We start from the raw sequence: 24,959 nt of genomic DNA on the forward strand, positions 1-24,959 counted from the left end.
CTCTATCCGCCACTCCTTAAAGGAGATCCGCTTCCATAGCACGCATGCGTGTGTATACCTATCAAAGCAAAAGCCGATTCAAATAAAAGAATAAAAACGGCAAACTCACCCTAAAGGAGATCACTCTTTCATCCAAAAATGCAAAAAAGGATAGAGGAAACTTACTGTGAGAAGCTCTGTTTTTCCCATCTGGACATGGGCTGATCCCGAGATCTTATTCTGGCTCTCCCGTACCTCGCCTAATTGACCGAGAGCTTCGTCCAGGTCATTGATGACGGATTCATTCCTTAAAGATCCTTTGTCACCATATTTGGCGAGCCAGTAACCTCCTAAGTCAGGCTTCACCACCTATGCAAGGATTAAGAGGCAGAAATAAGATCCCAGTAAGAGAAAAGAGAATGATAGAATGAACACACCTGTTCAACCCTCGCCATTGGTTTCTCGGCTCTCATGGCATCCTCCAGTAACTTTCCACCACTGGAAGCCGTGGGTCTCTTCTTCTTTGGCAGAGGAGGATCCACAATATCATCGGCAGGCCGCTTCCCAGAATCCATGCGGTGATCAGCCGCTCACGTATCACCTTGGGCCTCTAGCTCCTTCTGTTTTTTACACATCTCTGCAAGGGCGCGACTTGCCTCAGACAAACCCCTGACAAGGGAACCACGAAATAATCAAAGATTAAAGAAGAAACAAAATTACCTTCATCTAGTTGGGTAAACTTTGCGTAAGAAATTCCATCTACATTGCGGTGGATCAGAGGAATATCATTCATCATGAAATCCAAAGCATCGGCGTATGTCCAGGCATCTGACTTAATGCTCTTCATTCATCATGATTGTAGTGCAACCTTCTTGATCATGGTTTAAGTTCTTCAAAACTCGCCTCATCCATATAGCTTGGCAGGCACAAGCAGTGGCAGCTACAAATTCTGCTTCTATTGTTGAGAGAGTAACAATTGGCTGCTTCTTAGACATCCAAGACACTGCTCCTGAACTTAATAAGAATATGTAACCAGATGTGCTTTTAGAATCAGTTTCATCCCCTGCATAGTCGGAGTCCGTAAAAGCAAGCAAGTCTTCATCACCTCCTCGTTTTAAAATATCCCATAGTTGGTAGTCCCCTTTAAGTACCTCAAGATTCTTTTTGCTGCTTGTAAATGTAGCTCAGTGGGTCTAGACATAAATCTGCTGATCAAACTCACACTGAACATGATATCAGGTCTTGTAGCCGTAAGATACATTAGGCTTCCAACAATTTGCTTGTAATACGTGTCAAGCAATTCCTTTGACATCTTTGGTGATTTTGGATCCTGGAACAATTGGGCTATTCACAGGCTTGCTTTCATGCATTGCAAACTTCTTCAACACATCAGTAGCATATTTCCTTTGACAAATGAAAATTCCTTCGGGTTTTTGCAGAACTTCAATTCCAAGGAAGAATCTCATCTTTCCCAAATCAGTCATGTCGAAAGTTTGCATCATTGAATTCTTAAACTCAAACATCATATTTTTATCATCACCTGTAAAAATTAAATCGTCAACATAAATGCTAACAATCAAAATTTTACCTTCATTGTTTCTCTTGGTGAACAATGTTTGCTCGTTTGGGCATGTTCGAAAGCCTCTTCTTATGAAATGAGACTCTATATGACTGAACCACGCTCTCGGTGCTTGCCTTAGACCATACAACGCCTTATGCAGCTTGTACACTTTTTGTTCTTTTCCCTTTTTCACATACCCATGTGGCTGCTCTACATAAACATCTTCATCTAATTTTCCATGAAGAAACGCAGATTTGACATCCAACTGAAAGATGTCCCATCCTCTGCAAGCTGCAATCGCCACAATCATTCTAACTGTATCCATACGTTCAACAGGCGCAAAGACTTCAGAGAAATCAACTCCTTGCTGTTGGGAGTACCCTTTAGCCACCAAGCGAGCCTTGTATTTTTCAACTTTACCATGCTCGTTTAATTTTGTTTTGTAAATCCATTTTACTCCAATTATTTTTGCTCCAACAGGCAGATCTATAAGCTCCCAAGTCTGATTTTTTTCAATTGAGCTTATTTCTCTATCCATTGCTTTCCTCCATTTCTCATGCTTCACAGCTTCTTCAAACAGATTTGGATCATCTCCATCTACACCTTGCACAATGTAGGCCTCTGCTTCCTCGTCTTCTTCTTCACTTAGCTCTTCTCCACTTACATAATCTTGCATCCATGTTGGCAACCTTTTTGTTCGAACTTGAGTTGCATTTTCTGGTGGAATATTTGTTGTATTTGCTGCTGCAATTTCTGTATCTACTGCTGCATTTTCTGCTTCAGGTATGACTTCATTACCTTCTTCTTCATTTTCATCGTTTTCACTCCCACCATCAAGCTCTACTTCTGTTTCACTGTCATCATCTCCCCAAATTAATTTAGAATTAATTTGGTCTTTGCTGTCCCAATCCCAACTCTTTTCTTCCTCAAATATGACATCTTTACTAATCACAATTTTCTTAGTTTTAGGGTCAAACAGCCTATATCCTTTTGATTCTTCACTAACACCTAACAAGACACAAGGAAAACTCTTATCATCCAACTTACTTCGTTTTGCTTCAGGTATGTGAACATGTGCAACACATCCCCAAACACGAAAGTGCTCTACTGAGCGCTTGACTCTGCTCCATGCTTCTTGAGGAGTAATGTTTTTTACTGACAAGGTTGGACATCGGTTCAGCAGATAAAATGTCCATTTGACAGCCTCGGCCCAAAAGGTTTTAGGAACCTTTTTGGCAGTGAGCATGCAGCGCACCATGTTCATGACAGTGTGATTTTTCCTCTCGGCTACACCATTTTGGTGAGGTGTGTAGGTAGTTGTGAGTTGCCTTTTGATTCCTTGCTCTTCACAAAAAACTTTGAAGTTCGCCGAAGTGAATTCGCCTCCTCTATCTGTCCGCAAACATTTGATGGACTCTTCTACTTCCTTTTCTACTTGCTTCTTGAAAATTTTGAATTTGTTCAAGGCATCTGACTTCTCTACTAGCAAATATGCCCAAGCTTTACGACTATAATCATCTATGAAACACAACACATACCTCGTTCCACTGTGTGAAATTGGCTCAATAGGTCCACATATATCAGCATGTATGAGCTCCAGTACCTTGGTTGCACACCATTCACTCTTTTTGGGTATGACATTTCTATGTTGCTTTCCTGTAAAGCAATCAGCACAAGTGATACTTGAAGTTCCCAAGTCAGGCAGCCCATACACCATTTTTTTGGATTGCAGAGTCTTCAAACCCTTCATGCTCAAGTGGCCGTAACGTTGATGCCATAGATATGTGGAGTCACTACTTGTATTCAGGCATTCTTCTATGTCATATGTGCTGGATCTTTCATTGAACAAGATGAACATACGATTAGCACTCATCTCTGTGCGTGCAATGAGTCCTCTATGTGGCTGATATATGTTACATGCTCCATTTTTAATCAAAATAGTAAGACCCTTTTCCTGCAATTGTCCCACACTCAACAAATTGTTTCTGAGTTCAGGAACATAGTACACTTCACTTATCACAAAGTGAATCCTATTAATCACCAACCTCACACTTCCTTTTCCTGCCACTGTCATTCTAGTGTTGTTGCCACATTTAACAAAATGCTTGAAGCCATCAACCATATTCAAGAACATATCTTTATCGCCACACATGTGGTTTGAGCACCCAGTGTCAAGAAACCAAGCATCTTTTCTTTTTGCTACATGCTCATCTTCATACGTCATTAAGAGCAATTCTTCTTCTACATCGAGTTGTGCATAGTTAGCTTCCTTGTTCCATCCACAGTAGCTTTATTAAAAACTGGATAGCCTCTGCCACGTCCTCTACCACGTCCACGTCCTCTTCCTCTTCCTCTACTGCTCTCAATGTTCAATGCTTGATCAACCTCATTGCTGTATCTTTTAAATTTTTGCTCATGAACCACTAAAGTGCTTTGAAGTTCATCAATTGACATGGAACTGGTGTCCTTTGATTCTTCAATGGACACAACCACATAGGTGAATCGCTCTGTCAAGGTTCGAAGAACCTTCTCAACGACTTTCGAGTCTGGCATCTCCTCTCCATTGCTCCTCATTTTGTTTGCAACAGCCATTACTCTAGTAAAGTATTCAGTGATGGTCTCTGTCTCCTTCATGGCAAGAACCTCAAAATCTCTTCTCAACGAATTCAGTAACGACTTCTTCACACGATCATTTCCTCCAAATTTTCTCTTTAGCGATTCCCAAACAATTTTTGATGTGCGTCTGTCCAGAATTTGTTCAAACACGGTTCTATCAATGGCTCTGAAGAGATAGTGTTTCACCTTGTGATCCTTCATTCTGGCATTCTCCAATTGTGTTTGTTGTGCGTCTGTTAGTGTTGTTCCTGGCACTTGCTCCTTGATGCCTTTCTCAATATAGATCCATAGACCTTTGGAACGAAGAAGATTCTCCATTAATTCACTCCAATGGTCATAATGAAGACCATCAAAGTGAGGTATTTTTGCAGAAATCTTTTGGTCACTCATCTGTGTTTGAATCTCTCTCTCTTTCTTTCTCCCTTTTTTTTTAGCTGCTGCTTACTCTAAATAATCAGGCCAAGTGGTAGCTCTGATACCAGTTTGTAGAGGTATCTTCTGAACTTATCAAAACTGGATAGTGTTTATTGAAGCAAAGAGAGCTATTTAAATAGCCTTACAAAAGATAAGATAAAAACAGAAATATCTCACAGTAAACAAATCTGGAGATTTCAAAAACTAAACAGATTCCTAAATAATAGGACCAGAAGATTCCTAAAGAATAGGACTTATCAAATAACAACTAAACTAGACTCCTAAACAATATCAAATACTTAACCAACAAAGACCTCTTCAATATTTGAATCTTCTGATGTCGATACTTATGAATCACGCAAAATCAAATTTCCTGTTGAAATAGCCACCCCATGTCGACTCATAGGGTCAGCCAATGGATTGATTTGTGTAGCCCCCTGTTTTATAGGGGACTGCTGCTTTATATGGAATCCATGCACTGATGAGTGTAAAAGAATAACTGTACCCTTTTCATCGCCTGGATCTAGGCTATTTGGCTTCGGTTATGATTCAATTTCTGATGATTATAAAATTATTGGAGCTTGGGATTCCCACCTTCGAATTTGTTCCTTGAAAACAAATTCATGGAAGATTCTTGAATATTCTTTCAAATATTCATCAGCGGTTACTGCTGTGCATTCAGATGGAGCTCTCTATTGGTGTGCTGGTCCACAGATCACTGCTTTTGATTTAGCAAAGGAGAAAATTTTGTTACTAGATCTGCCTGAAGATATTGACGTTGTCTGCGACTATAGTTCTATTTGGATTCAATTGTTCGACTACCAAGGCTTGTTATGTGTATCTGGGCGCAAGTCTATTTGGGTGAAGGAATATGGTAACTCAAATTCTTGGACTAAATTGACTACATCTCTGCCTTATGACTATGCAAAACCTGTCGGAATTTCTAGGCTTGGCGAAGTAATATTTTGCACAGTTGATGGATTTGTAAAATATGTTTTGCAAGGAAGAATGCATGATTATGATAAGTCAAGAATAAGACGTCATGCAGATGCATTTATGTACAAAGAGTCCCTAATTTCACCCAAATGTTTTGATCCAAAAGGATGATAAATTGATTGGATTTGGGTTGACATTGTTATTGTTGTTTTGTTGAACTTCAGAAGAAGTGATCATTGGTAAGACAATATGATGGCTTGAGCTATGTTGAGTACTCAAACTTGGTACTAGTTTTGTGATTTTCTCATTTTAAACATCAATTATGAATTCAATGCTTTCCAACTGTTAGACAAATGTTCAACAACTCGAGACTAGGCTTTGTTGTGTTTCTCTGTAGTTTTGTTATATTTTCAGGCTTGAAATTGGTTGCTCTGAAAGTGTGGTTGCCAAACAGCCAGCTCAGTCCTTTTCAGGTGCCTCTCTATCTAATCTGGTTACATTCATTTTGGATTCTTCAGCTCCGTACATACAATCTTCTTTCTTGAACTACAATTGCTAGGATATGGTTTAATTTAAATTAGTGCATACGGTTTTTGGATGAGCTTTGGCGCAAATTGTTTTCGTGTGACCTAGAGGTCACGAGTTCGAGTCTTAGGAACGGCCTCTTGCCAAAAAAAAATTGGCAGGGGAAGGTTTGCTCCCGCGCCCTTTTGGTGGGACCCTTCCTGAACCCTCCCTTAGCAGGGACGCGTTGTGCACCGGACTGTCCGTAGTGCTTACTATTTTTCAGTTATCCCATTGAGTGTCTACGCATCCTAAATTGAACTATACTTGGTCACTTGGCAAAAGAAAACTCATTGTTATTTCCCTTTCCAAAACTTTATGAATGCTTTATCTCCCACTGATATATGTACCTCTTTTACAAGTTTTTTTTTTTTTTTTTTCTGGTTTTTTTAGGGATAAGGTACCAAAATAGGCCTAAGGTTTTTGGGGAAGTACCAATTTAGGCCCAACGTTCAAAATAGCACTAATATAGGCTTAACGTTTACAACATAATATCAATTTAGGCTTAACGTTTATAATATAACATCAATTTAGGCCTCACGTACAAAATAGCATCAATATAGGCTTAACATTTACAAAATAATACGAATTTAAGCTTAACGTTTTACAAAATATATACAATTTAAGCTAAACGTCACAATTTTAAATTACTTTTAGTTTGCATATATTACATGAACCATGGAATTTAGGAGTCATAGATATTTTGAATATAATATGGTTAATTTAATTGTGAAGTTTAGCTTAAATTGTATATATTTTTGTAAAACGTTAAGCTTAAATTCGTATTATTTTGAATACATTAAGCTTATATTGGTGCTATTTTGTATGTGGGGCCTAAATTGATGCTATATTGTAAACGTTAAGCCTAAATTGATATTATGTTGTAAACGTTAAACCTATATTAGTGTTATTTTGAACGTTGAGCCTAAATTGGTACTTCCCAAAAACCTTAGACCTATTTTGGTACCTTATTTTTTTTTTTTTTTTTTTATGATATGAGCAATCCTAGTGTATGCTAAAATTACCACTATCTTATGTTTGTGATGTAAATTATGAATAAAAGAATGGAATCACGAAAATGGTGTCAAAAGTTCTCTTCTTTTTTTTCATTAGGCTTTTATTTTGTTAATTTCCAGTGATGGAAATTGTCTGGCTGCCCTGAGTTAGACTAATTTTTTTCCTTTCTCCATTCTCTCATTTGCTTGAATTGAATTCTTTGAGCTCGTTTGTTTTAAGTTTTTAGACCTTGTGTTTGTTGTTTCATCACAAACATGAGATTTTGTAGCGATTGGTTAAACTGTACATCAGTCTGAGAATGAAACAGCTGCTGTTTGAAAAAGCAATATTTTGTAACTTTTGGTGAAACCATAGTTATTAAAGGCGCATGGCGCACTAAGGCGCAAGGGGTCCTGGAGCCTTGGCGCATGGCGCACGGCGATGGCGCGCGTCATAGCGAGACAAGGCACACTTACAAAAATAAAAATTATAAAACTATAAAACTAACATAAAAATGCAATGAATACTAAATCATGAAAATATCTTAAGCATAAATAAATTTAAAATGCAAAATAAACCCCATATCAGCAAACTTTAAAGTTGAATACTAATTTCTAAGTTCTACTCCTAATCAAACTCTCCAAATCCATCACTCCTCATCATCACTATCACACTCCTCATCTAAAGCATCATCATCAAACTGATCCTCTTCATCCTCATCAACAAACTCAGTTTCTTCTTCCTCCTCATCTCGAACCCCATATCAGCAAACTTTAAAGTTGAATACTAATTTCTAAGTTCTACTCCTAATCAAAACTCTCCAAATCCATCACTCCTCATCATCACTATCACACTCATCTAAAGAATCATCATCAAACTGATCCTCTTCATCCTCATCAACAAACTCAGTTTCTTCTTCCTCATCTCGAACAACTACATGGGCTTTTCCTCGATCCTTGGAAGATGATACTTTAGCCTTTTTTCCTACTCTTCTAGTGTTATATGCACTCTCTTCAACTCCAGCAGCCTTACCAACTAAACCCCATGTTAGAGTATCATTTTCAAACACGAGTTCATCTTCAACTCTTCAAATGACTCTGTCTCTTGGTCTTCTAATTAGTTTAAAACGTATAATCTCTCTCCTCTTTAATACTTCTTGTTAATAGAACATGTGCTCCATCCCAGATATATAAAAAAAACTGCCCATAACTGCCTCTAACTGCCAAGGCGCGCCTTAGTGCGCCTTTGGCAATTGCATTTGGCGCACAATGGCGCACCAGGCGCGCGCCATGGCGATTGCGCCTCGCCATGGGGCTGCCATGGCGCTAAGGCCTGCGCCTGGTGCGCCATGCGCCATAGGCGCGCCTTAGGCGCGCCTTTAATAACTATGGGTGAAACGTAATTCTCTTTATTTTATAAGACCAATTACCCTTTATGCTTGCGTGCATGACAGAAAATCGTGAACTGAAGATGAAATAAAGAAGTCTTACGCTGAATGAAAAATGAATAGGTGTTTTTCTTTTCCTCATCTAATCTTTGTGACAAAAATGGAGATTTGATTATATGTTGTGGCATAAAGATTGTGATTCCAATCTCAATTAGTTTGTACTTATGTTGGATTATCCGTTTGGTCACTGACAAGTATCCCTTTGGGTTCTATGTTGAAGTGTCAATTGAGCTTTTGTGTCATCTTCAATAGGGAGGAATTATTTAGATTTTGTGTCATCTAAACTTATGGGTGATTCCAGTGTAAATTTCTACTATTGTGTTCCCTAGTAAGTATGCTTGATTATTCATTGTTTTGGTTCATCAATCTCACACATTATTATTATGTTGATTATTCATTGTTTTAGTTCATCCATCTCACACATTATTATTATGTTGATCATCTTGAATGTTATATGAATTTAGCATTCTTTAATAGTTTTAAGTAGTTTACTCATGTAGCTTTTGTTTCTCTTTGAGCACATTGAGAGAGAGGCAAGACTTATTCAACATCTCATGTTTTTTTTTTAGATATATTTGACTGTTGCCGGGGACATTTGTTAGAGGGGATATAGAAGTTGTGATAGAGATAAAAAAAATGATAACTTAAGCCATGTTTGTTTGAGAGATAGGAAGGTGAGACAAGGAATGAATAAAGCATCTTATCCCACTAAAGTTATACCTAGAGAGGGTTGGTATAAGACATGATGATAACTTATTTAGATGGAAAAGTCCAATTTGTCCCTCAAATTTTATTATTTATTCTATTAATTGTATTTTGAAAATTTAGCAGAGTATTCTAAATATTTCTCAAGTTAATTTTAAAAGGTGTACAAATACCTCTAACGTTTATATCCAAGAGTAAATTTATCCCTAATGTAAAAAATCTTGCAATTTTACCTTTAATATTGGTAGCCAAGAGTAATTTTATCCCTAACGTTGATGTTTGGTCAATTTTAGATATAATTATAAAATACAGATGTTTTATTCGTTATTCTGCACCAATTATATCAGTTGGTTCTAAAAAAAGATTTTATATTTTATATGATTTAATAATAGAATTGAAGATTAATATTTTTAAATTTGATGAAATGTTTAATTTTTTTGTTCAACTCGTACAAAATACAATACATTTTTTTAAATTTTTTTACATGTCCAATCATATGTTTTTGGTCTGTTACTAATTAGTGATAAATTGACACATGTGTGAAGTGTATATGATAAGACTCATTACCGAGAAGACAGTTTGATGAATTATTTCTCAAATTGATCTAAATTATTAATGTTATGGGTAAAATTGCTATTGACTGCCAACATTAGAGGTAAAATTTCACCATTTTAAACGTTAGGGGTAAAATTACTTTCAAATGTAAACGATAGGGGGTATTTTTGTTCCTTACTCCTTTAATCTTTAAATTTTTGAAAACTTAAGTTTGTCCATATTTTATTATAATATGAAATTAATTAAATTTAATCTAGCATCTTAAATATATTAGTTGTTCCATTTTGTGTGTTTTAAAAATTTAATATAGTGTTTTAAATATTTCTCAAGTTAGGATGATAGAACAAATTTAATTAATTTCATTCCACTTTGATACTATAATGATATATGAGTCTAATTTGGATAGAGGTAATATAATAAAATGAATCATTTTATCTCTATCCTTATCCTACGCACCAAACATGAGATAATAAGGTTCTGTTTTTTATTACTTAATTTCAGCATCAATCAGTTCAGTTCAGTAGCATTCAACTTAGTTCAGTAATCATTACTTATTATAATTATAATTTTCATAATCATTATTATTAGAACCATTATTACTTTTATAAAAAGTTTATTTTAATTATTACTATTTTTAAAGGATTATATTATTATTATTTCAGTTTCAGTAGAATTCAGTCTAGTTCAGTTCAATAGCATTCAGTTCAGTTCAGTTTTTTTCAGTAAAAATGAACAGAGTTTAAGTTTTATGTCTTATTTTTATCCTTATCTTTATCAATATCCTTATCTCCATAGAATACCAAATGTCTCGTGAAAGTATTGTCCTAAACCCCAACTGAGTATGAATTGGATTAAGTGTTTGTTTGCTTCTTGGAGTTACTTTTTTGTGTTTTAATAACATGATAAAAAAGTATTATGTAAAATTCTGAAACATATGTTTTGAATAGGCCGAGAGGGAAAGGTTGCCAAATAAATATGTCAGATAAATACTAATATATATATATATATATATATATATATTATGAAACCAATATAATATTTTTAGGTTAAAGGACAAATGTTACTGAATAATAAGTTAATAGCTAAAAAATCAACATTTTGATAGTTTAGAAGTCAAATAATTATTTAACCAGATTTCTTTAATACTCCAAGTGTATTACACTTAATCAAGATTATAAAATCCGTTAGGCGTTGATCGACAAGACCCTTATTAATTAATAGGATTTGAATTTTTTGTATTTATTTATTTTTTATTAATAATAGTATTATATAAATACAATTAATTAATATATGAATTATACTATGTAAAAATAATAATATAAAATATTTAAGATAGAAAAACATACATATTTTAATATTATTTACTTTAATGTCCTTAAAAGAATAACAAATAGATCAATAAAATAACATTTATCAATAAAAAAAATAGGCTTAATAGACATTCAGTCCCCTAAACTTGTAACTTTTTTTCACCTGGCCTCCTCAACTTAGGGAACAACCTCTCAACCCCCTTAACTCTCCAAAAACATCACATACAACCCCTTAAACTTGTAACTTTTTTTCACCTGACCCCCTCAACTTAGGGGACAACCTCTCAACTCATTCAACTCTCTAAAAACATCACATATAACCCCTTAACGCTTACGTGGCCCTGACATGGAATAAGTTGGGATTGCACTCATTAGAAAGCGCGTGAAGGTTGGCTTTAGAAACTTAAATGGTAAAAAAATACCATTTTCTTCTTAAATCCCTAACTTCTCCTCAAAAATCCTTCATTCCTATTTTCCGATTCCTTCCATTCACCTCTTTTCTGTCTCCGATTCAAGTTCAACAGTAAGTATTCATCTCATTCATCTCCTTTATTCCTCCTCTACCTTCTTCTTTTTATTCTTCTCCTCCTCCTTCTTCTTCTTCTTCTTCTTCTTCTTCTTCCGGTTTGCCTCTTTCTTCTTCTGAGATAATTTTTTTTTTGTCAATTAGGTCAGGGCTTGTGTTGTTCTTGAAACTGATTTCATGGTGGGTACTCATGAATCATGTTTTTGTGGTGAATATGTTGTACTTAAGGTTTCGTGGAAACCTGCAAATCAAGGAAGAAGACTCTACGGATGCCCAAATTATGGGATAATTTACTGGATTTACATGAAAAAACTTAAGAAAAAATTGGCACGTGTCATTGGTTTGGTCAATCGTCAAGCGCGTTTTCTATACGAGTCAATATTTTGACTGGATATAGGGGTGTAAGGGGTTGTATGTGATGTTTTTGGAGAGTTAAGGGGGTTGAGAGGTTGTCCCCTAAGTTGAGGGGGCCAGATGAAAAAAAGTTACAAGTTTAAGGGGTTGTATGTGATGTTTTTAGAGAGTTAAGGGGGTTGAGAGGTTGTCCCCTAAGTTAAGGGGGCCAGATGAAAAAAAGTTACAAGTTTAGGGGGCTGTGTGCCTATTAAGCCTAAAAAATAATAATAGAGTTTGATGCTTAGTCTCGCACTCAAAGTTTCCAAGGAGTTTTGGGGTGAACTCTAGCCATATCAGCTTATATTCTAAAGAAGTTTAGCTTCATCAACCTTACCAGGATATGTTAGAGAAAAAGTTTAGCTTCATCAACCTGAAATAGTTGTCAAAATGCTCCAATTGAGAATAAACCAGATAATATTAATGAAGAAGTTCGCCATCAACCACCAGTTTTAGAAGGTTCTCCATTTCAAACAAGATCTAGTAGAGTTGTTCAGCATTCTACTAGATACTCTCCAAATGAATATGCCATAATGATGGACGGGGGAGAATCAGAAAGCTTTGAATAAGCCTAAGATGAGGAATACAATGAGTGGATCGAGGCCATGCAATATGAGATAAAATCCTTGCGTGAGAATAAAAGTTTAGTGCTATTGAAGTTGCCTAAAGGCTTTAAAGAACATATGAGTGTTCAGAATAAAAAATGAATAAGTTAATTCAAAACCTAAATTTATAGCTCGATTAGTTGTGAAGGAATACATTCAAATGAAAAGGCATCAACTTTGACAAAAAAAAATCTCACCATTGGTGAGGTTGACATCCATTTCATATTGTGATGGGGTTTACGGCAAGTCATGACCTAGATGGAGCAACCAGAGGGTTTTGAGAAGAAAGAAAAAGAGGATTATGTTTATGAGCTTAAGAAGAGATTTAAGACTTGAAGCAGACACTAAGACAAGGGTGAAGAAGTTCGAGTCAGTTATTGGTGAGCAAGGCTATAAGAAAACTATTTCAGATCACTACATATTCATTTAAAAATTCTCTGATGATGATTTTCATTATTTTATTACTCTATGTGGATGACATGTTGATTGTTGGCAGGAATAGTTTTAGAAATAATAATATAAAGAAACACTTAAGCAAGTGTTTTTTGCATGAAAGACTTGGGGGTCAGCAAAGCAAATTCTTAGCATAAGAATCATTTGAGATAAAAGCGCCAAGGAAATATGGTTGTCGTAGGAGAACCATATTGAAATCGTACTTCAACATTTAACATGGATAAAGCTAGAATGATTAGTTGTCTGTTGCTAATCATTTTAAACTTAGTTCCAAGTGGAGCCTTTCTACTGATAAAAAGAATGAAGAAATGAGCAAATTTACATATGCTTCAACAGTTGGAAGTCTAATGTACGCCATGGTACGCACACGATCAAATATTGCACACGTTTGTCGGTGCCGTGCGTAGATTCCTTTCAAATTTAGGAAAGGAACATTGTGAAGTTGTCAAATGGATATTCATGTATCTTCGCGGTACTTTCACAGTGTTATTACGTTTTAGAGATACTGAACTTGTGCTAATTGGCTACACAGATGCAGATATGACTGGTGAAATTAACACGACAAAGTCTACATGAAGTTACCTGTTACATTTGCTGGGGAGTTATGTCATGGAAGTTAAGATTACAAAAGTCGTTGCTTTTCCCACAACTGAAGTAGAGTTCATTACAACAACGAAAGCGTGTAAATAGTTGATGTGGATAACGAAGTTCTTTAACGAACTTGATTTTCAATACGAAAAGTATCAACTATTTTATAATAACCAGAGCGTTATTAACCTGAGAAAGATTTTATGTTTCCATTCTAGATCAAAACACATTGATGTAAGATATTATTGGTTTGAATGTGTTAGAGGTGAAGCTACTATAGCTTGATACGACCCATACAATGAAAATGAATCCAACATGTTAACAAAAATCGTACATAAGAATTTTTTTGAATACTAGTGCAAGAGTGACAAGACTCTTATGTAATTAGGAGGGGAAGAATTGTTAGATATGAATATATTAATAATTATTTAAAAAAAAAACTAAAACTAAAATTCTGATACAGTACATACCTTATTGAAAAGGAAGCACCACAATAAACATTCATGCAATAAGGTCTCTAAAATGCACAAATTGAGAGGGCAAAATCAATCTGGTGAGAATTGAGAGTCCTCGAGTTTTTTAGAGAAGATAATAAGAGTGACAAAATAGTAAACAATTATTTTTGCGATATTTTTGAGAAACACGTTAGCACTATTTTTTTTTTTTGGTTTATCTTGTATTGTTGTAATTCTAAAAAATTGTTCAGAGAACGTTCTCTTTATATGCCTACTATTTTATAATGGAAGAATTAATTCTCAAGTTTGATTCGTAGACGGCCAACATGGAAGGATCCAGAGGGGAGCATAGAATGCTTGAGCCACTTGTGGTTGGAACACGTTAAAAATTCTAGGAATAAAGTATCAAAATAGGTCTATGATTTCTGGAAAAGTATCAATTTAGATATTAATAACGGAACGAGACACGTCATTGATATTACTCCGTTAAGTTTTGTCAATTGTACGTGGAGAGAGAAATCAAAACTTAACGGAGCAATAGAAATGACGTGTTCAATCCGTTACCGAGACCTAAATTGAGACATTTTTTCAAACATTAAACCTATATTTGGTGTTATTTTATACCTAAAGTTTAAATTGATACTTCTCAAGAACCATACATCTATTTTGGTAGCTTATTCCAAAATTCTATAAAAACCATAAACGAAACTTTAATTTTTTTTATATAAAAACACTAAAAAAAAAAATTCAATTAGCACACATAAATCACAATACACACCTCTAATCCTGAGGCCCAACAACCAAATCAACAATGAACTCAATTAATCTCATCGAAATTCCCCAGAAAATCTCATCTAATCTCTGAAACTAATAATGCGCAGATATTGATATCCACCAAAGCTGAAAAATGTGAAGTTATTTGTATGGTTGCAATTTCTTCTGCTAAAAGCCGAATCTCCAATCTACCGAATAATGTATGTTACAGAAAGATCTGTACTTCTCAATCCAACAAAAACGACTGTAACGAAAATTGAATCATCTTCCATTTCTTCCCATTGAATCAAAAGCTTATTTGATCACATCTCTTTGGCCATGGCTGATCCTGATACCCAAACTCCCAACCATCAAACCCCAAACATTTTCATATTCACCTATGGAACTCTCAAAACAGATTTCCCAAATTACACCCTTATTCATGACCTAATTCGTCTAAACGACGCCACTTTCGTCGGCACATACATCACTCACCAATCCTATCCTCTCGTTATAGGTCCCCACGGCATCCCTTTTCTCATCAATCTCCCCAACGTCGCCGGCGCCCACCATGTCAAGGGCGAGGTTTACTCCGTTTCCACTAGGGGACTGCGTCGGTTGGATGAGTTGGAGGGAACGAGCACCGGTCACTACGAGAGGCTGCCGATTCAGGTTCAGGCGGAAATCGGAGGAGAAGAGATGATTACGGCGGAGGCGTATTATGCGCACAGGAGTTTCGGGGAGAGAATGTGGGAGAAGAGAGGGAAAGCTGGTTTGAGTGAGTATAGTGAGAGACATGGTAATGAGTATGTGAAGAAGGAGGATAGGATTGGTGGTAGCTTTATTGATGCAATTGAATCTTTTCTCTCAATTTCTTGAAATTCATTGCGATTATTAATAATAAATGCTTGTTGTGGACTCGATACCTATTTGATTGCATTCATCATGTGAATATGAGATGGTAGTGGAACAGAGGATTGAAGATGAATTAATAAGGCCTTTCCTGTTTCAATTGATCTTCTATATGCTGTTTCAATTCTTTCTGTCATAACGGTGGTTGAGATTGTGGTTTTATTTGTGAATTTTGTTTTATTTGGCTGCTGATTGAAGCAGTCAAATAAGGAGATTGTTATGGCTATGATGAACAAGAATGACACATTTCAAATGTATTCTAACGAAAATGAGAGGGATGTGAAAGGGGTTAGGATTTCTATGATGAAGAAGAATGATACATGGGTGTTATAAGACAAGTTGGATCAGATTCAAGCACAAATTGGATGTTGAATGTGCCTTCTTGAGTCCGACTTGGAAAAGTTTACGGATTTCGGGAAGAAGACAGAATCTGCAGTCTAAAACATGACCCCTGGGATATATGCACATGGTGATTGGGCTGATGCTTGGATGATTACGAAACAAAAACACCTCCGGATTATGCTCTTTTAGTTCAATATGAGGCGCTCTCTTGTAGCATCATCCACAATTGAAGCAGAGCTTTTGTTTTGTGCCTCCGTTGCTGATGAGAGATTCCATTATTTAAGGAAGAGGACTTCAAACTTATTCACTTCAGCGCAAATGAGCAAACCAGTAGGCATCTTCCCAGACATTGCAAGAACCAGGTCTGAACTTCTAAGAAAAATCTCAACACTTTTGGATGTAAATGCAGATCTTTTGTGGGTTATATATATATATATACTTTGCTATATGAGTAGTATTGTAAATATGCATTAGAACTTAAAAATAAGTGGCATATACTTCCTTTTCAAAAAAATAAAATAAAATAAGTGCCATATAGAGTTTCTGTCAACATTGATAACTGCAAAAAAACCCCGCATAAATAAGATTGTTTTTATAAAAAAAAAAGAATAATTTTTTTTTATTAAATCTAGTACACAATTTCAACTGATATGACTTACAATTTCTAATTTTCCTCAAAGCATTAAATATGGAGTTGAATAATGTCCTTTAGTTTGTGAACCATGCACATTTCAGTTGACTATGTACCAAAAACTCCTAACTTTACACGTTTATGGGACAGAACTTTGTGTACTTTTCACAAACCTCACCAATATGCATTAAATATTTACACTACTTGACACCCTAAACTATCAAAATACTAATTAGCTGATCCTCACCGCTCTACCATACATATGTAACTATTTTTCCAACATCTGTGGAAGGAAAAATGAAACAGCAGACAAAACAAATTCCAGTTATTCCGCTGTTAATCCTTCTTGTGCTTTTCTTATTCTTTTCTAGAATACTATGCTTTCAACATGCAAATTTCGTTGCTGATTCAGGGAATGAGACAGATTGGTTAGCACTGTCAGAATTCAAAGCTCGGGTAAGCAATGATCCTTTCAGGATATTGCGGTCGTGGAATGATTCTGTTGATTTATGCTCATGGAATGGGATCACCTGTGGACACAAACATCGGAGAGTAGTGTCTCTAAAGCTGCCAAACCAAAGTCTGTCTGGAACTATATCTTATTCCATAGGGAATCTAACCTTCTTAAGGTTCCTTGATCTTCGCAATAACAGCTTCAGTGGAGATATTCCTCAAGAAATCGGGCACCTATTTCGACTGAGATATCTGAATCTGAATAAAAACACACTGATTGGAGATATTCCAGTCAACATTGGTTACTGCTCAGAGCTTCAGGTTTTGTCAGTGGGTAAAAATCACTTAGCAGGGGAAATTCCGGCTGAGTTAGGCAATCTGAAGAAGCTGATAAGACTTGATCTTGGAAGGAATTCTCTCACAGGCAAGATACCAGTTGCCATTGGAAATCTGTCTTCCCTTCAACAATTATCTGTGCGAGAGAATAATCTAGTAGGCAACATTCCAGATGCATTGGGACAACTAAGAAACTTAACTTTCCTCATCCTGTCTATCAACTATCTCACAGGTACAATCCCTTCCACCCTTTACAATATCTCAACTATCACAGCGTTTTCTATAACACAAAACCAACTGACTGGGAGTCTCCCAGCAAACATGGGCCTCACCTTTCCTAACCTGCAATCGTTTACTGTTGGTGGAAATCGATTCTATGGAAGTATTCCAGTTTCATTGGCAAATATATCTCAGCTGGAATTATTCGATGTTCCTATGAATAATTTTGGAGGCCAAGTTCCAAATAATCTGGGATCTTTGAGGAGTCTCCGGATTCTGAATTTGGAAGGCAATTTTCTTGGCAATAACATGAGTCAAGATTTGAATTTCATAGCATATTTGTCAAACTGCACCAATCTAGAAGCATTATCTCTTGATCAAAACAATTTTGGAGGTGTACTCCCTCGCACCATAGGAAATTTGTCCACCGAGCTCCATGAATTAAATCTGGATGGCAATCAAATATCTGGAAGCATTCCTGAGGAGGTTGGGAATCTTGTTAATTTGTATGCATTAGCCATGGAGGGTAACTATTTTTCTGGTAGCATTCCTTCTTCTATTTGTAAAGCTGCAGATGTTGACTTTATTTAGAAACATGTTATCTGGAGAAATCCCATTATCCTTGGGTAATATCACTCAGCTATATGTACTTTATTTGGATGAGAACAATTTAGAAGGGAGCATAAATAGTTTAAGTATTTGGAATTGCCAAAATCTTCAGCTTTTAGATATTTCCAACAATCACTTTTTTGGCAGCATAACCAACCAGATTATCGGGCATCCTTCTGTATTTACAGCTCTTGAGTTATCAGGAAACTCATTGACAGGTTCTCTACCTACAGAAATAGGCAATTTGAGAAGTGTTCAGAAATTGTATGCCTCACATAACAGATTGTCCGGGAAAATTCCTGATTCGATCGGTGATTGTTCAAGCCTAGAAATGCTTAATCTGAGAAATAATTCTTTTCGAGGACCCATCCCTTCATCTTTGGTTTTGTTGAGAGGTCTGCAGAGTTTAGACCTGTCTACAAATAACTTGTCTGGAACGATTCCTATAAATCTAGATAAGCTTCTGTTTTTGGAATATCTGAATCTCTCTTTCAATTATCTCGAGGGTGAAGTACCGAAAAATGGAGTATTCAGCAATGCTAGTGGAATTTCCTTGTCTGGAAACAAAAACCTCTGTGGAGGTATAGCAGAATTGCAGCTGCCACCATGTCCTGTCACACAGAGGAAACACCGGAAGTTTACAACTCCCACGATTCTTGTTGCAGTCATTACTTCAATTTTGATTGTCATGGCATCCTTATTCCTCTGTTTCTTTTATCGGCGAAAGTCAAGAAAGAATCCTTCTTCAAATCCTTTTACTGCAGATAAGCTTCCTCTTATTTCATACAATGAACTCTTGCAAGCAACCGGGGGATTCTCTTCTGAAAATATTATCGGAGAAGGTAGTTTTGGCACCGTATATAGAGGAAACCTCGATCTGGAAGGAGAAAAATTAGTAGCTGTCAAGGTGCTCAAACTTCAACAGGATGGAGCTTGCAAGAGCTTTCTTGCTGAATGCAAAGCATTACGCAACATTCGGCACCGAAATCTCGTAAAGATCTTGACATACTGCTCTAGCATTGATTTTAAAGGCAATGACTTCAAAGCTCTGGTTTTTGATTATATGAAAAATGGGAGTTTGGAAATGTGGCTGCATCCTGAAGAAGATGACCTCAGTCAATCAAAGAGTTTATCCTTTCTTCAAAGGCTTCGTGCAACGATTGATGTGTCGTCGGCATTGCATTATCTGCATAATGACTGTGAACCACCAATTGTTCATTGTGACTTGAAGCCGAGCAATATTCTTTTTGACAGTGATATGACTGCTCACATTGGTGATTTTGGATTAGCAAGACTCCTTCCTAACGCTGCTAATAGTCATTCTCAAGGCGAAACTAGCTCAATTGGGATGAAGGGAACCATCGGCTATATAGCTCCAGGTTCAGTTTTCTGTGCAAAATCTTTTCCATATAACATAATACACATGTGAAGAAACATTTTAAAGTTAATTTTGTTTTATTTATTGCAGAATATGGAGTAGGCAGCCCGGCGACAACATGTGGAGATGTTTACAGCTTTGGAATAATTTTGTTGGAGATTTTCACAGGACGCCGACCAACTGATCAAGTGTTCACAGATGGTATAAACCTCCATGACTATGTTAAAGCTAAGCTGTCTCAACAAGTTATTCAGGTGCTGGACCCTGTGCTTGTCACAACACCAGAATTGGCGGCAGGAGCAACAACATCAGAAACTATTGAGAATGATCACTATGAGATCCAAGAAGATGGTGCTGCAAATTTTGTACAAGTTGGAGAAGGCGTCCGCAAATGTATTTCATCAGTCCTGGAAATCGCACTTGCATGCTCAACAGAACTACCAGCAGATCGAATGAATATGCGGGATGTGAACAGAAAACTAAATGTGATCACTGAGACCTTCCTCGGTTCTAGTAATCGTAGAGCCGGACAAATGGTGGCTCGCTAACAGGTACAAGTTTTCTTTGCCTTTTAAGTTGGAGATGGAGTTCTAATATGTGGGATTGGAACATTTGTGTGCATTTGTATTTTGCTCTTGAATTTAGATAGAATCTGTTGCTTTTATAAAAATCAAAAAAGAAAAAAAGAAAGAAAGATAGATTTCAATCTTAGGGACAATTATTTGCAATGATGTTTTAGCTGTAATTGAACCCGGATAAATCATATTAATTATCAGGTTCATGTCGTGCTTGTGTCATGTCAATTATCGGGTTAGTATTAAATGAGTTAAACCTAATTTAATTCAAAAAAAAAAAAAATCGTATCATAATCGGGTCAGCGTCAATTTCGTGTCATGTTTTCACGTCACACATAGTTTTACTATGTACCTATGCTAATGATGGCATTTGAAACATGAGGATATTGTAACCTTTCTAAATATTTTATATCATTTTTGGATTAACATGTTAAACGTGACCATAAAAGTTCTTAATGTCATATTGGGTTCGTATAATGTATCTACAAATCACATATAATTTTACTATTTGTATTAAGGATGACATATAAAAATATCGGAGGTTCGAGCCGTGTTTGAATCTAATAATTGTAATTTTAGTACATTTAATTAAAGTGACATTTTATGTCAATCCAAAAATGATATATTACCTACTAAGCTAAATACTATCGATTTCGTATGGTGTGTAATTTTGTGACCTAAAAGGTTCTCGTAACATAAACTCCTAAAACTTAAACTTTTCATCTTCTATGTGTCGCATTATAACTGGTTTATACTTATTAATTAATATATACAATTCTTTTTCTAACATCATTTAATTATATTATATTATATAAACAAGTTTACTTGTAAGTACACGAGTAACTTCATCTTCTTCAAAACACAAAACACATAATTAAAACATAAGCATTAGATAAATAGATTTTAGATCTAATACATTTACTATTATTTGAGCCCCTTTATTTGTTAATCTGGTTTTGACATTATTTTTGTTACTTCAATTTTTCTTTTTCTTTTCTGCTTTTTTTTTTTTCGAAATTGCTTCGCAACTTTGAAACTTATTATTTCAAAAAGCAAATCCAAATTCATGTATATGTATGTATAAGAATGTTAAATATGTATACTAGTATTAAAAAAATATTGATTTGTTTATCTTTTAAGGTGAAACAATGACCGTTTTATCTTTTAGTAATCTATTTCAATGATAGAAGCCATAGTTATTAAAGGCGCATGGCGCACTAAGCCGCAAGGGGTCTTGGAGCCTTGGCGCACGGCGCATGGCGCGCGCCATAGCGAGACAAGGCGCACTTAAAAAAATAAAAATTATAAAACTATAAAACTAACATAAAAATGCAATGAATACTAAATCATGAAAATATCTTAAGCATAAATAAGATGACTATGTCTCTCACTCTTCAAATGACTCTGTCTCTTCCTTTTCAAAGAGTCTCTTCGTCTTCTAGTTAGTTAAAATGTATAATCTCTCTCCTTTTTAATACTTTTTGGTAATAGAACACGTGTTCCATTCCGGATAGATAAAAATAAATGCCAAAAATTCCAAAAAACTGCCCATAACTGCCTCTAACTGCCAAGGCGCGCCTTGGTGCGCCTTTGGCAACTGCCTCTTGGCGCAAAATGGCGCACCAGGCGCGCGCCATGGCAGTTGCGCCTCGCCATGGGGCTGCCATGGCGCTAAGGCCTGCGCCTGGTGCGCCATGCGCCATAAGCGCGCCTTTATAATAACTATGATAGAAGCTCAAAAAACCCATGGCAGAAGTTACAAATTCAAAGTATTAAATTTGCAAAATGAAACCCTTAATTAACAATGCAAGTATGAAAAGGAGAATATAAATGATATGAATAGTAGAAAAGCAACAAAATCTATGAAAGAGAGCTGGGTGATGAAAGATATTCTGGGAAGATATGAAGAGGCATCAAGGCAAGCAGTTAATTTCTCTTGGGTCTGATGTGCAATAATAACGTGACTCTGGAGCTCGCTGAGGGTATTTCTTTTATTCTGGGGTCTCGAACCCTATTTCCACATGGCGATATTTGGGGTTCCTTCGCTTGTGGGACGATCGAAGCGGCCCATATTCTCGCATTTGAAAGATCGTTTGTGGAATAAATTGCAGAATTGGCGGGGAAACCCCGGGAGAATATTGATATTTTTAAAGTCTGTAATTTTTTTAATTTCAGTTAACTACTTCAAGCTATTTATATAATTTACCATCATTTTATTTGGGGTTTAAAGCCTTCTGTCTTTACCCAAAAAAAACCTCAAGCTTTTTCATCATTTCAAGCTTATTTACAATCATCTGGTTAAAAGTTAAGTTCTTATTTTTGTGACTTTTCATACAAAATTATGTATTGGCATTGGCATGTTCACATTCCTAAAAAGGCAGCAATAAATATATTGAATCAATTGATTTGATTAGGCTTTTTGAAGCTAAGTTCTCTATTGAAAACGGGTTTAAGAATCATCCAACATCGGTGTCGGATATACATAGCTGGACTAGGAAGCAATACAGTTTGGATTTGACAGATCAACATCAGTCTTTGAAGCTTTAGATGCCTTTTTTTCAATTGAATAGATGACATGGTAAAACAATTATGTGGACTGTATTGTGATAAGTACAAGTTAACAGGTAAAACAATCATATACGCTGGTCGGATGTGTAGAGTCCTCGAAGAATAACTCGGGATTAACCAACTATTATATAAAATTTAATTAAAATATGTATTACACGATATTATCTAAAAATAATAATACAAAATTATTTAATGTAGAAAAACATATATATTTGTAACATATATATTTAAAAATATATAAATATTAATAATATCGTTGAAACAATTTAAAAGTGACTTATAATAAAACAAAAAAATAAATTCACAATAAAAAAAATACTTATGTTCATAGCTGTTTAGGCAGCATATAGACAGTTAAAAATCATTAAAGGACCAAAAAAACACAAATTAGTCGGAAAAAAATCGTGGTGGATTCTCGATTTCAAACGTCTAGACAGCCTTGGTTTTAAACAAAGAACTCAATCAACTTTTTTTTTTAAGTCAGTCTCCATTCTATAAACTCTTGACTGAAAATTAATTTACGAAGCGGGGTGGAAAATGATAAAATATTGGTTTTTGATCATTGATTAATCAATTATTACTTGATAACATTTACTCTTTCATTTATTTAAAATGCTTATTTTTACTTAAAGTTCATCAATTTCTTGTTGCTGGTGACTAAAGATCTGGTTGTAGTGAATCAAATTTGATTGATTCATGCTCTTTGTTTAACGTGGAGAATATAATAAACGTTTGCGACAATTATGCAAGCAGTCTGAAATACGGGTCACATCGCCTCCAGGATAAAACAATCCAATTAAGTAAAAATACGATTCTGAATTGCACAACTCAAAACAGGTCTAATACACACACTCAGAACAATTGCCCTGTTCTAGAAAAAACGGTTGCAAAATATAGGAGCACCTTATGAAAAATTACAGTGCATAAAAAATGCAAAAATCAAGTTGTCTACAGTCGGAGCAAAAATGAGAGCAATATCAGGATAATGGTATCCAGACTAAGTTTGGTGGACTAAATCACTTAATAAAAATAGTTGTAAAATTTCTCAAAAAATATAGTGTCCAATCCAACCAAACCCGGCTCGATTGAACGGAAAGCGCGCGGCATGCGTCTGTGGTAGTCAAGCATTATGTAGATCCTCACCCTTTCACAGAAACGGGTATCCATTGGGCACACCCATAAGTATGAGGACCATCTTTATAAATTGCACTTACAAGTGACAATTTTCCAATACGGGATGCTTACAGGACTTTTTATCTCTTTGAGGGCTTTTGATAAATTCAAACTTGAGCCTAGCGTAACAGATCCTATTTAAGACTTTGGATCAATATGGGAAATGAGGGAAATAACTAGGATGAGGATAGGGATGGCAACGATTAGGGTACCTGCGGGTAGTGCCAATCATAAACCATTACCCTTTTATTTAATAATTACATATACCGGTCCCATTACCCTAACATGTATACTTTTTGTATTTCATATCCGTCCCATTTAATTCGCGGGTACCCGCGGGTACCCTTACCCGTTAAGAATCAATATATAAAACAAAAAATATTACAAATTTAACAAATAATAAACGTAATAAATCATCCATCTAAAAAATTGCACAAATTCAACCTTAATCAATAAGAATAAATTGGCTTAATGGTATAACTCAATGGTTAAATAATAAAAAGTTGGAGTTTGAATCTCTCATCTTACATCTAAAAGACAATAATGTTTTTTAATATATAAAAGATTTATGACAGGTAACGGGTACCGGGTACCTTGGGGTATTTCCATACTCGTCACGAGTAATGGTTTTGATCTCATACCCGTCTCATATCCTTTTATACAAGGTACGAGTAGTTCTATTAGGATCAGGTAGTGTCGGGTACAATACCCGTTGACATCCCTAGATGAGGAAAGTATTAACTCATTCAGTAAGTTATACCTCTGCCCAAATACCTCAACATGACAGAAGAGAGGTCATAATCTTACGAGCATGGGCGGAGCCAAGGGTCATGGGAGGTTTGCTGATCCTCTTGTTCGTCGCAAAAAGCATGGCTCGTACTCGATCTGCCCTATTATGCCATGGCTA

General features: G+C 35.7%; 2 protein-coding genes and 1 pseudogene across 2 annotated transcripts; 2 read left to right on the forward strand and 1 right to left on the reverse strand.

Annotated features, from left to right (window-relative positions):
- Positions 1-3,781: 3,781 nt before the first annotated feature.
- On the reverse strand, positions 3,782-6,388 carry LOC136227728 (uncharacterized). The gene has a single exon (XM_066016468.1). It carries the CDS (start codon positions 4,544-4,546, stop codon positions 3,782-3,784), a length of 765 nt encoding a protein of 254 aa, XP_065872540.1. The 5' UTR covers positions 4,547-6,388.
- Positions 6,389-14,904: 8,516 nt separating this feature from the next.
- On the forward strand, positions 14,905-15,735 carry LOC136226024 (putative gamma-glutamylcyclotransferase At3g02910). The gene has a single exon (XM_066014294.1). It carries the CDS (start codon positions 15,196-15,198, stop codon positions 15,733-15,735), a length of 540 nt encoding a protein of 179 aa, XP_065870366.1. The 5' UTR covers positions 14,905-15,195.
- Positions 15,736-16,468: 733 nt separating this feature from the next.
- On the forward strand, positions 16,469-21,261 carry LOC136226025 (putative receptor-like protein kinase At3g47110; annotated as a pseudogene).
- The last annotated feature ends 3,698 nt before the right edge of the window (positions 21,262-24,959 follow it).

This window comes from Euphorbia lathyris, chromosome 4 (genome assembly GCF_963576675.1).
Source record: "Euphorbia lathyris chromosome 4, ddEupLath1.1, whole genome shotgun sequence".
In the NCBI taxonomy this organism is placed as follows: Eukaryota; Viridiplantae; Streptophyta; class Magnoliopsida; order Malpighiales; family Euphorbiaceae; genus Euphorbia; species Euphorbia lathyris.